At 37.4% G+C, this 18,015-nt stretch overlaps 1 protein-coding gene across 1 annotated transcript in view; it reads right to left on the reverse strand.

The window, feature by feature from the left end:
* LOC149840580 (mannosyl-oligosaccharide glucosidase GCS1-like) overlaps positions 1-17,197 on the reverse strand; it is a 58,373-nt gene extending 41,176 nt beyond the window's left edge. The window contains exons 1-9 of the mRNA XM_090003214.1: positions 16,806-17,197; positions 16,640-16,713; positions 15,988-16,129; positions 15,261-15,370; positions 5,642-5,816; positions 4,737-4,823; positions 3,947-4,015; positions 3,690-3,786; positions 2,637-2,719 (exon numbers count right to left, since the gene is read on the reverse strand). Coding sequence (XP_089859340.1) covers positions 2,637-2,719; positions 3,690-3,786; positions 3,947-4,015; positions 4,737-4,823; positions 5,642-5,816; positions 15,261-15,370; positions 15,988-16,129; positions 16,640-16,713; positions 16,806-17,096 — 1,128 coding nt within the window. The 5' untranslated portion in view covers positions 17,097-17,197. The remainder of the gene's footprint in view (positions 1-2,636; positions 2,720-3,689; positions 3,787-3,946; positions 4,016-4,736; positions 4,824-5,641; positions 5,817-15,260; positions 15,371-15,987; positions 16,130-16,639; positions 16,714-16,805) is intronic.
* Between the last annotated feature and the right edge of the window lie 818 nt (positions 17,198-18,015).

The raw sequence follows: 18,015 nt of genomic DNA on the forward strand, positions 1-18,015 counted from the left end.
CTGTTGTATGTTGATGATATGTTGATAACAGGTAGTGACATAAAGGGCATCAGAAACATTAAAACCACTTTAAAGGAAAGGTTTGAAATGTCAGACTTGGGGTATCTGACTTACTTTCTTGGTATCGAGGTAGCCTACTCTCATAGAGGCTATTTTATGTCTCAAACTAAACTTGCTTGTGAGATTCTTAACAGATCAGGTATTACTGATGATAAAATCTGTGAGACCCCTGAAATTGTGGGATAAAAAATGAAGATCGATGATGGGAAACCTTTGGAGGATCTTACCCCCTACCGGCAACTTGTAGGATCTCTAATGTATCTTAGCATCACAAGGTCGGACATCTCTCATGTCGTGCATACTGCAAGCCAATTTCAGCATGCTCCTACATCCGTTCATATGAGTGTCGTTCTCCGAGTTGTCAGATACATAAAGGGAACTTTAAACAAGGGAGTTTTTCTTTTCTTATCTTCTGAGTTAAATTTAATTGCATACACTGACTCTGATTGGGGAGGTGACCCAAATAATCGTCACTCCACTACAGGCTTTTGCATTTTTTTAGGTGAATCCTGATCTCATGGAGATGTAAGAAACAACAGAAGGTGTCTCTATCGTCCACCGAAGCAGAATATTGAGCCATGGCTTCTACAACTATGGAGATTGTCTGGATTCATCAGTTGCTGCAAGACATGAGAATTCCAATTCAAGAACCCACAAAGTTGTGCTGTGATAATAAGAGTGCAATCTATATTGCTAAGAATCACATTTTTCATGAGCAGACAAAGCATATTGAGATGGACTGTCATTATGTCAGAGAGGCATATCTACAAAAAGTCATCGATCTTCCTTATGTGACTTCAGAATATCAGTTGGCAAATTTCTTCACCAAGGCGCTTTGCTCTTCAAGATTCAACTTTCTCCTTAGCAAACTTTCGGTCATTATACCCTAAGTTTGAAGGAGGGTATTAAATTGTATCTCTCTTATGTAAATATTTACATATATATATAAAGAGAGATACATATACATATATACATGATGTATATATGTATATGTATCTATCTTTATATATATATATATATATATGTAAATATATTAAAACCCGCAAGGGTATTATAGTCATTTCCCTTCTTTTGCGCATATTCATAATTATGAATATGTTGTAATATTTTTTGTACTTTTACTTTTTCTTCTTTTTCTTCTTTTTCTTTTTTCTTCATTTTATTTTTTCTTTTTTGTTTGACTCAAGTCAAACTTGGAGGGGGCTCAACACTAGCTATTGAGCCTCTCCAACGGTTAGAATTCTTACCGTTGGAGAGGCTCCAACAGCTAGTGGAGCCCCTCCAAGGCTCCTTGCTTCTTATAAATAGGGGAGTTCCCCCTTTGTAAAACTCACTTCTTGGAGCTTTTGTTCTCCATTCTTCTCAATAAAATTCTTTATATTTTGTATGCCTTTGTGCATTTGAGTTTCTTTATTGTACCTTCGTGTACATTTGTTCCAAGTGTTCTTGTGCATTTGTGCACATTGGTGGTGTTGTGCTTATCGCACACTTTATCTCTTTTTTGAGATATTTTCACAGTTTTTTTCTTTGACTGGCTAGTAGCTTGTCACTTGATAGACTTTTTCTATTTACTGCTTGAAAGATTCTTCTTTTTGCTCACTAACAAGCTTCAGTTAGTGCTACGAGTGAAAAAGTCTGCATCCTGAAAATTATTTCTATTGGTAGGTAGATAACTTCATGATCTTCTCAAAACTTCTTTCTTTTCCTAATCCTTTCTTTTGTCATCTTTTTCTTCATAGTTTTCCTTTTTTTGTCCTTTCCTCTCCTTGTTCTTCCCCCATACTTTTTTACATCTCTTTTCCTTATGAAGCTTTATTTTTCTGTCATTGGCTATTTCCTGACTTGTTTAATGTCTTCTAGCTACTCCATGAAGTCCTAGACCTTTCTTAAGCACTGCAATGATACTGTAGTACAAGTTTTTTTTGTTCATGCCAAATCAATTTTGTGAATCTTCGATACTTGAAAAAGTTTATCATTCCTATCAGATCGCCTCTAACATCTCCAAATAATTGGAATAGCTCATTCGGTTGCTGATCCATTCTGTTCTGGTATTGAAAAAGAAAAATAGTTAAATATCTTTAGTTTAGTTCATGTATGAGCAAAAAATGGTTCATTTCACTCATGACTGATCACCATTAATGATCAAATGTAAGATGAAAGAAATCAGAAAAACAAAATGCCTTCGTATGCAAGAAACTCAAAAAGGGGTGCAAATGAGCCTATCTGAACTTGACCTAGCCTTGTTCAAATTCGGTTTTGCTCTAGTTGAAGATGATCATATAACATATCATACTGAAAAAGGTTGAGCTTAAATGAGCCCAAGCACAGCTCTGATTCAGGTTGTTTTTAAACCAACAAGTGTAAGGTTAGGTTCGGCCTTGGCCCATTTATGTCAATGAATGAGCCCAAGCTATGTTTGAGCTTTTCACAAAACCTCAACAAAAAGCTTGACTCATTGTGCATCCCTAACTAAAACATGATACACAATGCCTTAGCAGTGACCATGAAGGTCACAGTTGGAAAGAAAAAATAATAATTTCACAAGAAACAAAAGAAAACAACTGAAAGACAGATACCTTATCAGAGAGGTTAAAACATCTTTGATATTTATCTTCAAATTCATCTTCTTTCTTATGCAGAAGTGTGGTTAAATGTGCTCCTGAATTATTAATAAGACTTTTAGAAAGGTGTTCAGCGAACATAAACAGAAGCAAAGTTAGAAGTTTCGCTGAAAGCTAAAAAAATGAATATATTTCAAGAGAATGACTAAGTGTAAAAGAGCATGTTAACAACATCAGATATCAAAATAAACTCAATGTGATGAAATAAACAATATCAGCTGTAAGCTATCGAAAATTTGCATGACTATCACAGATTTCTCCCTTCAGCATATCAAAAAGGGATAAAATCCTAAAAATTAGTTATTATGACATGATATTTTTAAACCTATGCTATTTTAAAAAATAATGGTGTTTTCCTTTTAAATAAATGTTCATTTTGTTGAAAATATATCACAATATTGTTAAAATATTGGCAATATCTATGACAATGATTTTATCAGATATTTGGGAAGTCTAGCGTTAAGCGAATGCTACTGTATGTGTCAGCCCTTAATGTGGAAGGATCCAATGAAGATCTTCCAAAATCCACAGGCAAGAGTATATGCGGCAATGTGGATAGATTTACCATTTGTAATGATCAATGTGCTGCGAAAACGTGGATATATCCTTCGAATCAGACTTCAGAATATATCGTGAAATTGTTCCACTTGTGGGATTCAGTCCCTTGTTTGGATACAGCTCTCAAACTGCCAACAGGAAAGAATAATATCCAATGATGCAGTGCAAGTAGGGAACACCCATCCCTGTTGGCACATCTGAAGCCACATAATCCAAATTAGCCTTCATATGGATGCATCAAATACTTCACATTGTATATTTGATCGTTCAACTTTGTAAATTGGGTTGATGCCATGAAGCAACTAAACAAGCACTTATTATAAAAGGAATAAAATTTATCATTAAGTCACTAGCCTTCTCAAGAATGATCTCAATTTTGAAGTTGTCTATTTGATTCATTCAACTCTTAACAAAAATCAAACTGAAACCACAAAATGACTAATCAAGCACCTGTGAGGCTTCTGACACGGTCTTCAACTTTTGAAGTCTTCAAACCAGTACCAGACAAAAAAACCAAATCCATTTTCAAAGGCAACGTTCCAGAAATCTGCAAAATCATTAAAAGGTGCAAAAAAAAAGATAAACCAGACTTTCGTGATTTTCAATATTAATCAACAAGCACATGTCAGGTCTTTTCTATCACTAAAAGAAAAGGAAATTAAAATCAGGAAATAGCAAGGTCTAATTTTTTCCTCACAAAAGAGAACCTGAAATATAGCAATGTTTGAAGAATCCTCAGACATGTCAAACAACTGCAAACGCCCTATCCTTCTTGCCTGGCCCAGTCATACACCCACAAGAAAACATTCATTTAATCATTAATAACATTTGACAAAAAGCACACTGAAATGCTTCGTATGCAAACATTATTGCCATATACATAAGGAATCAGATTCTGACCTACCATGCAAAGGCCGTTTAATACAACAGAATAAGTTGCCTGACCAGATTAGAGACAAGTCTCAAGATAGATAAATATTCAACTGGGCTTCCTTGTCTTTGTTAACCGTGAACATGATATTTGATATCAATTAATGGGTAAAACGCTAATTGATACAAAAATGAACTGAAAGGACTAAGATATCAGTATCGAGTATTGATCAATTCTCAAAGACTCAATTTCTGGAGAGATTTTTTTTTAAGAAATTTCTGGAGATAATTGTAGACAATCATTTTCTCGGAAGACTCTCAGCAGCTCAAAAGAAAAACAAAAGATAAAAGAAGACTTTATTTATTTGTTTGAAATAATATGGAAAAATTGAAATTACAAAAAACTGTTCAATTAGATAGGAAAAAATTGAAAGAAAAATTCAGTCTGTGTAATCATGTTCTTCGCATTGAAATATATATTTTCAAGAGACTGCAACAAATTTCTGCAACTTTCATAAAGCATAATGAAATTGCTATCATAATTTCAAAATATATATCAGACATTTGTAATCCTAAATTCAATATTCATCATGTAACAATTAAAAAGATCCTATTAGCATAGATCACCTCAACTGCAAGTGCGGATTGGACAAGCTCTGTCAAGTTATGAATATGAGAGGTTTTGAAACCAGCGTAATGGACTTCTACATTATCCTGCAAAAGAGGAAAGACAAGTACATTAGAAAAAAGAAAACAAACAAACTAAATGCAAAGAAACAATTAGAAAATACAACACAACTACCAAAGAAAATATAAGGGATTCGGGATACAGTTAATAACAGAATAGGTCAGAATCAGATATATATGGACCATTTACCCTCTAAGCCCATATGATTACTAAGCAATCATATTTTGTTTGGGGTTTACCTAACCAAAACTAGAAAAAACTATATGCTTAAAATCCAGGAGTGTTACATGTAAAATAGAACTCATTCGGGTGGAAAGCTAATCAGATCAAGAGTTCCTAAGGGCTCTCACTAACCAATTTCTGAATTAATTCTCAGACCTATGAATGCTTTATCCAATTATGAAGAATTTGGTAAGACCCAAATGAGGGCAGTTTCATCCCCGTACAGGGACACTTGAAGCATTGGGAATTTGGGATCAACTGACCTATTTCCTCAAGGCAAGAGGGATCATAAAAAATACCCACCCTTACAGTTACAATAGAAGATGGCAGTGTCTATAAAGAGATAGACCCCATTTTCAGTGCTTGAATTATCAATACAAATTGTATATCTATACACGATATAATTTTTCTATCATGGATGCATGGCCAAGCAACTTAGCAATAATCTTCTATAATGTAATAATGTACACAGAGAACACAGACACACACAGGAATGCATGCACACACACACAATGTGAGAGATATACAACAAAAATGAGCACTTATTTATGCACAAATATGAAGAATAGCCATAATGGAACTATGAAATCATTTATCTGGCCAGGTGAGTTAAGAGGCCTACTTGTGAATCTATATGAAGCTCCCACATTCCAACATCTTCACGAGAACCAGATGCCAAGCGGGTAGCTTTAGAATAACCCGACAGTGTTTTATCTATGGACACAGCATGTTCTTCCTCATCAGCCAAATAGAAGAAAAGATGGAGATTTTCAAATGGCATCTCAATTAATGAAGACCTGCCAATGGACCATGACAAAAAATTTACAAAGCAGAAGATAACATGCAAAAAGAGATGGAAATAATCTCATTTTTTGTTTCAAAGTACTAGACAGTCTAACTAATGTTTGGCTCTTTTACACCTTAACATAATACAAATAGATTTTCTTTTTTCGTTAACCAAAAACAGGGCCGGTAAACGAGTCCAACGAACCAAACAGGATATGTTCGGGCTAAGCTCATTTACCAGTGGATTGTGCTTGTGGTTCGGCTTGTGTTAGTGTATAGCCAAGTCAAGCTCAAGCTCTGCTCATCCTTGAATTAGATGAGCCAAACATGAGCCGACTCATGTAAAAGCATCCCATGTTATATATATATATATATATATATATATATATATATATATATATATATATATATATATATATATATATATATATATTACACTTAATAGTTCATATTTTATGTATATATTTTTCATTCACCCTTTGCTTTATATATATATATATATATATATATATATATATATATATATATATTATGCAATTTTATTTTTATATTGCTCTTAAAATATATATTATACATAAAAATAAATATATTTATCCATATGAGCTCTCCCAAGCTGGACACCTTGTGTTCAGGCTCAACTCATTTAAGCTAAATGAGCTACCCGTGGCTTGGCTCGCCAGCTATACGAACTGATCACAAACAAGTTAATGACGAGCCAAACCGAGCCGAGTCAAGAGCGGTTTGGTTCATTTACCAGCCCTAGTAAAAAATGCCAGATTGTTTTGTATTGTGCTAGATTTGATACAATACCAACTCTTAGTAAACCTTTACAAGCCATCCAAAATCATATTGGAAGAACATGGAGGTTTAAATTTTATAATGCCACTAAACAACCAGAAGATATAAAATTTGCAGCTTCCAACTATGCCATTTTTCAAGTGGTATATTATGCTAATCATCATTTCAGCACATATCACATAACTTTGCAACAACATTACATCATCAATAACCAAAAATAACTCTTAGTCAAGTATAGAATGAGAAATCTCAATTGATGGATATCATCAAACAAACCTATGTCACATGGGTGCGGGTGCGGGTGCAGGTGCGGGTGCGGGGATTCGGCACTTCCAAAAAACCCGGGTGCGGGGGTGCGGCAGGGGCAAAAATGTATATATATATATATATATATATATATATATATATATATATATATATATATATATATATATATATATATATATATATATATATATATATATATATATATATATATATATATATATATATATCACGTATAGTCTATATGTATGAATGTATGGTAGCTGTTAAGGTTCATGACATTTATGCCCAACTTACTTTTTACCATTTTTTTATCTTATATGGTTGTCCCCAAAGATGAAAGTGATGAGTTGTGGAGCCTGATTCATTGTTTTTGCCCTTGCAGGAAGGGGGGTCAGGGGACTCCCCCCTGCGCGGTCAGCGGGCGGGGGTCCAGGGGGGCGCCTCTGGAGGGGGGTTATAGGGGGGCAGCGCCCCCCCCCCCCCCCAAAAAAAAAAAAAGAAATTTTTTAAATTCCGCAGCCCATTTCATAGGGCCAAAAAAAAATTTTTAAAAAAATCCAAAAAAAAAAATGGACAAAAATGACCTGAGTGCGGTCAACGCACCCAGGGTCGGGTTGACCACACCCGGTGCCGCACCTGCACCAGCGTCGACGCGGGTGTGGCACCCTGCTAGCCGAATCCCTGTGACATAGAAACAAACCTTCCTCTCAACTGTTTCCAGAAACAAGTGAAAAGGAAAACTGGTGCCTTAATTGGCCAATAAACAAGTTATGAATATTTCAGCTAGATCCTGAACATGGATTGCCCAAGTTCAGCTTGGCTCATAATCCTCACGCTAAAGTCAACTCTGTAATATTATGTTCGAGCTCAGTTTGGTCAAAGTTAAGCCAAGCTTGAGCACAGTTCTAAGTAACCCTAATCAACTCCATACCTAACCAAATTTGAATGCAATGTGAATTAGCGAATTTATTTTTTTGAACTAAATACAAAAACTTTTTCAATTTTTATCAACTTTTTGTAGCTTGTTAATCAAATGATATTTAAGAAACAGTCCCAACTTTGACTTTTTTATTAAAATGAACAAAGTCAAGCCAAGCCTAAGCATCTTGCAATTAGCTCATCCTATTGCCTGTCCTTGCTAAAAAATATTGATCATAACATAGGGCACAATAGCAGCATTGGAAACTAGAAAATTGCAAATGAAATAGCTTAAGAGAAAAGATGTAATGGTTATGAAAAATGGGCAGCAACTTTTAATCCATTGATTCCAAACTTGACTACTTTTACTAGAATGACTTCATAACTTCAAAAGGTACATGATAGCATAAACTATGGCCTCAACCAAGAATCCAAAGAAGGGTCACTTTAAACTGGCCAAGAGAGGATTGCAACTTGCACTATTGTGTGAATTTATTGTATATTTTATTTCTTCCCGGTACTTTGGCTATCCTTTTACTCAATTCTCTTATTTCTTCTTCTTCTTCTTCTTCTTCTTCTTCTTCTTCTTCTTCTTCTTCTATGTTGTGGAATTTTAGGTTTCTTTCTGAAGTAAAAATTTTTTTGTTGCAAAAAATTCTTTTTGTTATTGAATGACGGAAAAAATCAATAAGTCAATGAAACAAGTCATTGAAATTCATCTGACGAGAAGGATGAGGTTGTTAGTTTGAGTATGCCATGAAAACAGAAAAGGAGATTGAGAATAAATGAACTATAAAAATGAATCATGTCATACCTAGAAGGTTCGGAGAGATCATTATAAATTGGTGGAACATGATTTTGCTGGCATATTAGCAGATGCACCAATTACCCACCAAAGCACTCACCACAGGCCTTCTAACACAGTTAGGATGATCCATGATTGTCCATTCTCTCCCTAACATCCCACAATCTTTCGAACCAAACTGGAACAATCATCATGCTTCTCTATTAGGGAGATGCAAGGGTAGAGGGGAAAAAGATATACCTATCTCAACTAGTCCATGCAATTCTCTTGTTTAATCATTATCCACATAGAAAGAAATGAGATAGATGGAAGTTGGATAAACACCTGTTCCTAACTGTGGGCCACGGTCCAACTGTTAGGGTACCAGGAACAACTGACTCTATTAGTGTTACTTGTGTGAACTCCAAAGAAAGCACAAGGAATTCACACTAATAAAATCTATAGAGCCCTAAGTCTCAACTCTCAATAAAGAGACCTAAGACAAAAAAAAATGGTCACTGTATGGTGTTTATCATCATAAATGTCAGAAGTGATTTTTTTCTCCAGCTACACATCTAAATCTTCACACATGCTAACTCATTGTTACAAATCCTGAGGGGTTGAGGAGGGGGTGGATGAGCCTAGAGATATGTAGGGGTGGCAATTTCTGACACGACCCGCCAACCCGCCTCTTAGGCGGGTTCGGGTTGGGCTTAAGCCAACCCGTTTAATAAACGGGTCGACCCGCGTAACCCGTTTATTAAACAGGTCGGGTTCGGGTTGGGGGTATGCCAACCCGCCAACCCGGCTGACCCGTTTAATAAACGGGTTAGGCGTGTGGGTCAACCCGCCAACCCGACCCGCCAACCCGGCCCGTCAACCCGACCCGCCAACCTGCCTACCTGCCAACCTGATCCGTCAACCCGACCCGCCAACCTGAAAACCCGTTTACCCGACCCAACCCATTTATTAAATGGGTTGGCGGGTCGTGTCGGGTTACCCGTTTATTAAACGGGTCGGGTTCGTGTTTGCCACAGCCGACCCGTTTAATAAACGGGTCGGGTTCGGGTTGAGGTATGCTGACACGCCAACCCGACCCGATTGCCACCCCTAGAGATATGCCTTTGAGCATCCTCTATGATTATATAATAAATTGTGCTAATGATGGATGGTGCTATAAAGAACTTTTTGGATGGACAAACTCATCTAGAAAAGCACAATAACTTGGAAGCTTGCATTGTATCCTCACTATAAGACATGCAACTTCTAATTTTCTAGATCCGTAGGTGCATCCAAAATCCACCTAAGGGAGAGAACAAATTGGATAGTTATTGCCTATGAGGACCACCCATCGTAAAGGAACGTGCTAGAAAATCATTCATGGCATGTTGATGCTTGTCCTTTATGCAGTTAATGTGTGTGTGTGATGTGCATGCAAGTGCATGCATGCTCATCACATTTTAAACATGGTCTTGAACATGAAACTCTTTGCTTTCTTTCTATACAAAATGGACCTCAAATGCATTGCTAAATATCAAAAAACATGGCCATTGTCCGTGATCACATTTTAAACCACATTTTCTCTTTCAAGATGGACCTTCTATTACAATGTAGTGTACGCTAATGAAGACAGCAATGATTAAGTTTCACATCTGGTTGCTCTCTGGTGATGGGCATGAAAATCAAGGAACAGCTAGTTCAGGTAAAGCCCAAGATTATAATCAATGTTGCCAGACTAGAAAGCGGATACGAGGAACAATATAGAAAGCACAAGCGAGAAGAGTCATTTTCAAATTTATCGAAAGCGAGAAATGAGAAATCGATTTGAAAGTGAAATGGGAATCGAAAAGGAAGCAATATGAGAATCGAACGAGAATCATATAGGAAGTAGATAAAAACTAAAATAAAAAGACTTCTTAAATTTCATGATCCTTTAGTGTAAGCTTAGTTGTCAAAAGCGCTAGTCTAAGCCTAGGTGAAAGACCCCTAAAAGGACTAGTCGGCCTAGGCAGGACCAAAAACATAAATCATCAAGAAAAGCAAAAATATTACAATAAATAGTTAAATTTAGTAACAAACATATGATTGTAACTATGAATGAAGTGTGTAATTCAGTGTAACATGTCGCAAAATTAATGAAATTGCATAATATTGAACACACAAAAACTTGGGCACACTATCCAATTACTCTCTCTCTCTCTCTCTCTATATATATATATAGAGAGAGAGAGAGAATGGAGATTATTTTGCTCCTGTTTCATTAAGTCATTGTTAGAACCCACCAAAAATCATAGTTTTTAGATGTTTTATGCTCGTTTTGAACCATTAGATGTGTTTATGATTATTGTTGAATAGAAAACATGTAATTGATTAAGCATATTTATGCTCAGATATGTATTTTAAAGAGGTAAAAAATTCATCGGTTGATACAACAACAACAACTACGCCTTCATCCCAAAACAATTGGGGTCAGCGATATGAACCAAAAAAAGAAATTCATTTTGGGTCTTCCACATGAATCCTTTTCCTCCAATCATTTCTATCCAATGCCATGTCCTCGGTGAGGTTCAAAGCATTCATATCCTTTCCTATCATCTCCATCCAAGTCTTCCTAGGCCTACCCCGACCTCTTTTAACTAATATATTTTCCCATTTCTCCAACCTTCTAACTGGAGCATCATTAGGCCTTCGCCGAATATGTCCAAACCACCGTAAACGATTCTCTCGCATCTTATTTTCAATGGGTGCAACACCTACCTTCTTACGTATCTCCTCGTTCTGAATCTTATCTTTTATTGTATTTCCACACATCCATCTAAGCATCCGCATCTCAGCTACACTCATTTTTTGAATATGATGTCTCTTGGCAGCCCAACATTCAGTACCATATAGTAAAGCGGGCCTAATAGTCGTCCTATAAAACTTTCCCTTCAACCGCAATGGCATTCTACGATCGCACAACACTCCAGTCGCACTTTTCCATTTCATCCACCCAACCTTTATCCTATGATTTACATCTCCATCAATTTCTCCATACTTTTGAATGATGGATCCCAATATTTGAAATAATCATTCACCGGTATTTCTTGCTCACCAAGCTTCACTACACTCCCATCACTACTTCGTTGCTTACTAAACCGACATTCCATATATTCAGTCTTACTCTAACTCAACTTAAAACCTCTAGCTTCCAATGTCTGTCTCCATAATTCTAACTTAGCATTAACCCCAGCTCTAGACTCATCAATCAAAACAATATCATCAGCAAACAACATACACCACGGTACATTTTCTTGAATTGATCTCGTAAGCTCATCCATCACTATCGCAAATAGAAAAGGGCTTAAAGCAGATCCTTGATGTAACCCAACCGTTATCGGAAAATTGGTTGTCACCCCTGCATAAGTGCGAACATTGGTTACTACTCCTTCATACATATCTTTAATTATACTAATGTACTTGAGAGAAACACATTTCTTCATCATTGTCCACCAGAGAACGTCCCTAGGTACTCTATGGTATGCCTTCTCTAAATCAATAAAAACCATATGCAAATCTTTGTTCCTCTCTCTATATCTTTCAATAAGTTGTCTAAGAAGATGTATAGCTTCCATAGTTGATCTTCTAGGCATAAAACCAAATTGATTCTCCGATATCATGACCATGGTTGCCAGTTGAGGAAGCGGGAGCGGGAAGCGAGGCACTTTCAAAATTTTAGGAAGCGTGGGACTACTTGGGAGCGATTCGGAAAGTGTCTCGGAAGCGACCTAGGAAGCGTCTCGGAAGCGACATAGGAAGCGTCTCGGAAGCGAGGGGAAAGCGAAAAAAATAAAAATAAAAAATAAAAAATACAAAAAAATGAAAAAAATAGGGGAAGCGTGGGGGAAGCGAGGAGGAAGCGAGGGGGAAGCGAGCTTCCCATTAAAGGGAAGTGTGTCCCCCCATTAAAGGGAAACGTGTCCCCCATTAAAGGGAAGCGCGCTTCCCAAAAAAGGGGGACGCTTCCCCCCACGCTTCGGAAGCGCGACGTTCCGCGCTTCCGAAGCGCGCTTCCCCTTTTAGCTAGGCGCTTCCAGTAACCCTGATCATGACAACCTTCCTCAACCTAGACTCAATCACCCTCTCCCAAAGTTTCATAGTATGACTCATGAGTTTTATACCACGATAGTTTGTGCAATCTTGTATATCACCCTTATTCTTATATAAAGGCACTAAAGTACTCTTCCTCCACTCATTAGGCATCTTATTTGTTCGCCAAATCAAGTTAAAAAGATTTGTCAACCATTCTAAACCTTTCTCTCCCAAGCATTTTCAAGCCTCGATAGGTATACCATTTGGGCCAACTGCCCTTCTTGATTTCATTTTCTTCAAAGCCTTTGCAATTTCTTTCTTTTGAATCTTGCGCATGAAGTCACGATTTATCTCATGAAAAGGAATGGAGAAGTCTCCAAGATCTTCAGCATGACTATCATTAAATAGCTTATCAAAATAATCTTTCCATCTCTCCTTAATCTTCTCATCTTTGACTAAAACCCTTTGCGTTTCATCTTTGATACATCTAACCATACCCAAATCCCTCGATTTCCTATCTCTCATCTTTGCAAGCCTATAAATATCCTTCTCGCCTTCTTTGGTATCCAACTTGTCATAAACCTCCTTATATACCTTAGCCCTCGCGTTTCGAACTACTTTTTTAGCTTCCTTCTTTGCTATCATATACTTCTCCAAATTCTCATTATCACGACTCTTACTTAGATTTCTATAACACTCTCTTTTAACCTTAATAGCTAATTTGACATCCTCGTTCCACCATGATGTATCCTTACCTAGTGGTGCACCGCCTTTAGACTCACCCAATACCTCCTTAGCCACTTTTCTCATGCCACCCGCTATCTTATTCCGCATTGATTCTGAATCCTCCTCGCGACACCAATCAACTTCCTTAACTACCTGTTCTACAAACATTCATTGTTTAGCTCCTTTCAGTGCCCACCACTTAATTCTAGGATCTATCCTATGTCTATCCCTTGTGCGGCATTGTCTAATTCTAAGATCTAAAATGAAGACTCTATGTTGTGTAGCTACACTTTCTCCCGGTATAACCTTACAATCGATGCAACAACCCTTATCTCTCTTTCTAAGTAGGAAAAAATCTATCTGACTCGTATTAACCCCACTTTTAAATGTTACTAGGTGAGACTCCCTCTTCCTAAACCAAGTGTTTGCTAAGATCATATCATAGGACAAACAAAAATCTAAAATCCTTTCTCCACTTTCATTTCTTTCTCCTATACCATAGCCTCCATGGATACTCTCAAATCCATCCCTACTAATGCCTACATGTCCATTAAGGTCACCGCCGATGAAAAGCTTTTCTCCATAAGATATCCCTTGTACTACTCCATCTAAATCTTCCCAAAATTGATGCTTAATGAATCATCTAAACCTACTTGAGGTGCATAAACACTAATAATATTAATAATATTCGTACCTAATACTAATTTAATAAGTAAAATTCTATCCCCCTTCCTACGGACCTCAACTACATTATCTATAAACTGACGACTCATAACAATCCCTACTCCATTCCTATTCCTATTTATTCCTGTATACCAAATCTTATATCCCCAAGGTTCTATCACTTTTGCTTTCTCACCTACCCATTTGGTCTCTTGTAGACATAAAATATCAATTTTTCTCCTACACATAACATCTACTAACTCTACCAACTTACCAGTTAAAGACCCTATGTTCCAAGTGGCTAACTTAATTTTATGGTCTAAAATTCATCGGTTGATATCGTACTAAAATTCCATGATAAAATATTCACATCTTTACATCAAATTAATTTGAAACAAAGCTTGTTTCCCAATAAATATGTATTGATAAACACATCTAATGGTTCAAATTGAGCATAAAACACTTAAAGCTTTGATATTTGGAAGGTCTTAACGGTGACAAAGAAAAAGGGGACAGGATGAATATATATATATATAGAGAGAGAGAGAGAGAACTGAAAAAACAAATTTTATATGTGTGTGTGTCAAAAGCACATGCATACATGTAAAAATAAAAATAAAAAACAAAAAGGAAAAAGAAGAAGAAAAAGGAGAGTGGAAGGCCGAGAGGAGGAAGAAGAAAAAAGAAAAAAAGGGAAAAAAGGAAGTAGAACAAGAAGAGGAAGAGGAAGAAAAAGAGATGGCAGAGGGGTGAAAGGAGGAGGAAGAAAAAAATAAGAAGGTAAAAAAGAAAAGCAAAAGAAAAAGAAAATGAGAGAACAAAAAAAACTTTTCGGGTAGGAGGAAGAAAAAAAAAAGGAGGCAGAAAAATAACAACCATGTCCTGGCGGCCAAGGCGGAGAGTTCCTCATTTAATTTTGAATGACTAGTCAAGCATAAAATAATGACTATATATGCCACAAGTACTGGTTGTGAAAGACATTTAAGTAGATGAAAACCAAAAAAAATCATAAAAAGATCATGAAGATGACAAAAATTATAACAGACTAAGTGCAGGAGGCCTCAAGAATAGATACTGTTTACATTTCTCCAAAAATCATGTGAAATGGCCCCTAGACTTAAAAAGTTGTGAACATGGATGAAATAACTTAGAAGCAAAGTTGTCTTTAACCAATTAGTCTTAAAGCAAAAGAATGTTTGCATCATGATGAAAAAAATTAAGAGATTACTGATTATAATGTGCCTCAACCCGAATTGCCCAATCTCCTCCATAGCCACTTCCACTACCACGGGCTTTGAAAAAGGTGGTACCAATCATTAGATCTTGGTCAACCAACACCTGCAATAGGAGACACAAAATTATATCTGCGCTACTTAAAATATCTTTAATTTCAATAGCAGATTAAGAAAACTCAAACGTGTCTTCATATCAACACAATAAGCCAGAGAAAATGACCACAACATGAGCTATCACTCACCAATTTCTTGACAAGATTACCTAGAAGCAAGCAAAACTTCCAAATCAGCAACATTTTATGGTTGTTTTTTAAGCTTCTATAATTTGTACGAAAGGCTATATCATTTGCTAAAAGTATCTTGTTGTGAAAAGTCTACCAATTCAAGCACTCCTTTCCAATTGACAAAGAGAGGCATTGCATAAAAAACGCAAACTCTTACAAAAATAATTTTTCTGATAAGCTTCCATCTGATGATACAATCATTGATCACCAGCAAGATTACAGAAAACCTAGAAACGACCAGAAAATGACCATAAAACGGCACTGGGAGGTAATATTAAGTGAATAGACTGGCGCTCAACACATCAAAAATATGGAAAATTAACATCCAATGACATGCATATATGAATATAAAGAGATACACAGTTAAAAAATCAAGATGTATGTGTATCACACACAGAATCCTCAAGCAATAAGCACAAGCAAGTAGTGCACGTACTTGATGCCCATAATCTCGGCCATTGTGTTTGGTCCATCCATATGTCCTCAGATCATCAGAATCCTGGCAAACATGGCGCAAATGATATCGCCCATCCTTGACACCAATCCACATCAGTCCAGCAACCAAAGACCTTGGTGTCCTGTAAATTGCACCTTCAAGCATTCACAATGGAGAATATTGAATATCTCATGACAACATTACCCTTCTTACATGGCAATTAGTGTCCTGTAAATTGCACCTTCCAGCATTCACAATGAAGAATATTGAATATGTCATGACAACATTACCCACAATTTTCTTACATGGCAATTAAAAGTGTACATTCCCGAGTCAAAGTCTGTAGACAACACTAGGAATGACAGTTATCTTCCAAATTCGATGGCACTAAGACGCTCTAAATGGATTACTTCTTACTCACAAGACCAGAAGACTACAAGATAAGACACCAAGTTGGCAGAATAGAACAAGACTCACCAATCATAAATTCCAATCAGGAAAACAAACCCAACAATATGAATATTAGTGACGTTCTCGTTCGTAATTAACTCAAGAGAAAAGCAAAAGAGCCAAACAGAATAACTCCAGATGACCAAATCTTTACCAATATCAAATGGATTACAAGCTGGGAAAAAGGGGGAAAAACCTTTACCTCGCCCGAATTCCCAAATAAACGTGAGGGCGATAAGTTCCCCAGTACAAACTCTCACGGTGTTCACCCTGAAACTGCAAATTGCCCAAAATCCCCCTTAAAAACCGATAATGTCAATTCAACAAAGAGGAGAAGCAAGAAACCAGTACACCGAGATTCACTTCACCTGTGGGAGGTCTGTCATCTTTGGAGCGGGCAACGGAGTGACACAACGAGGCACCGCAAGGGATTCATCGACCCTCAATTGGCGATAGATCACAAACAGAATCAACAAGAACGCGACAACGCCAAACCCGAGGACGAATTTCAGGTTGAACTCCATAAGATTCAGCGAGCCGGGACTCCTCCTCGGCCTGCCGCCGCTCCGTGGCCTCGGATCACCATCGCCGTGCCGGGGAGGCGTATCTGGCGGCCTATTGACCCTGCTCCTCGCCGACATTCTGCTTCCCCCTCCCATTTCGCAAGCAAATCAGGGTTTCTTGACCATTGAAGGAGACGAATTCCGATCGATCTCTCCTCTTATCTGTTCCGATGGGAAATCTAGGGTTTTTAGTGGGTTTTGCAGGGTGAGGAGTTGGAAGATCAGAGACTCTGAGAGCGCGAAGGAACGAGTTGACGCTGATTTATAACCAAGAGTTCCCGCCACTAACGATCCGATTCAATTGAGATGTACCGAATCGTCCGTGTCGTAAAACCGATACAGGATAACCCCAGAGTGGTTTGAGTCCAGGGACGGGAACGGGAAACAAATCCCATAAGATTAGGGATGGCATGACAGTGGACCAGGGGAAGCGGGGATCCGTCTGAACCCGTTACGTTTGGGGCAGAAATGGAGGACATGAAACGGGGAATGGTTCGATGATGGAGGTAAAAATAAAAACTAGTGGGGGATAGAGGCGGGGAAGGACTTAAATTTTTCCCCACCCCACCTTACTTCGCCGCATCTCCAATCTTTGTTAGTAAAATAACTAGAATTAATACCCTTAATTATTTAATAAAATTGCATATAACTCTTATATATATTTTTAATACTAAATTTCTAATCTTAAAGCCTAAAAACTCTCCTTTCGATCTTTGTGATCAACCCTTTCAACCTCTTCTCAAGGCTCCTAATGCTGCTCCGCGTGACAACTTGACCCTCTCAACAACTTGGCTTGTTTTTTTTCTAACAAACACAACGGTAGGAAATGAGGACGGTAAATTTGGTGAGATGCAAGAACTAAAATAAAGACGAAAGCAGGGACTGAGATGGAGATGAGGACGATAAATTTGAGATGGGATAGGAGTGAAGGTTCAGAGTCCCATCGCAGGGATGAAACTCACTATTTTGATACGGGATGAGGATGAAGACCTTATCCCTTGCACTCGCTCCGGTC

Source organism: Nuphar pumila, chromosome 4, assembly GCF_984573655.1.
Source record: "Nuphar pumila chromosome 4, dmNupPumi1.hap1.1, whole genome shotgun sequence".
NCBI classification, from domain to species: Eukaryota; Viridiplantae; Streptophyta; class Magnoliopsida; order Nymphaeales; family Nymphaeaceae; genus Nuphar; species Nuphar pumila.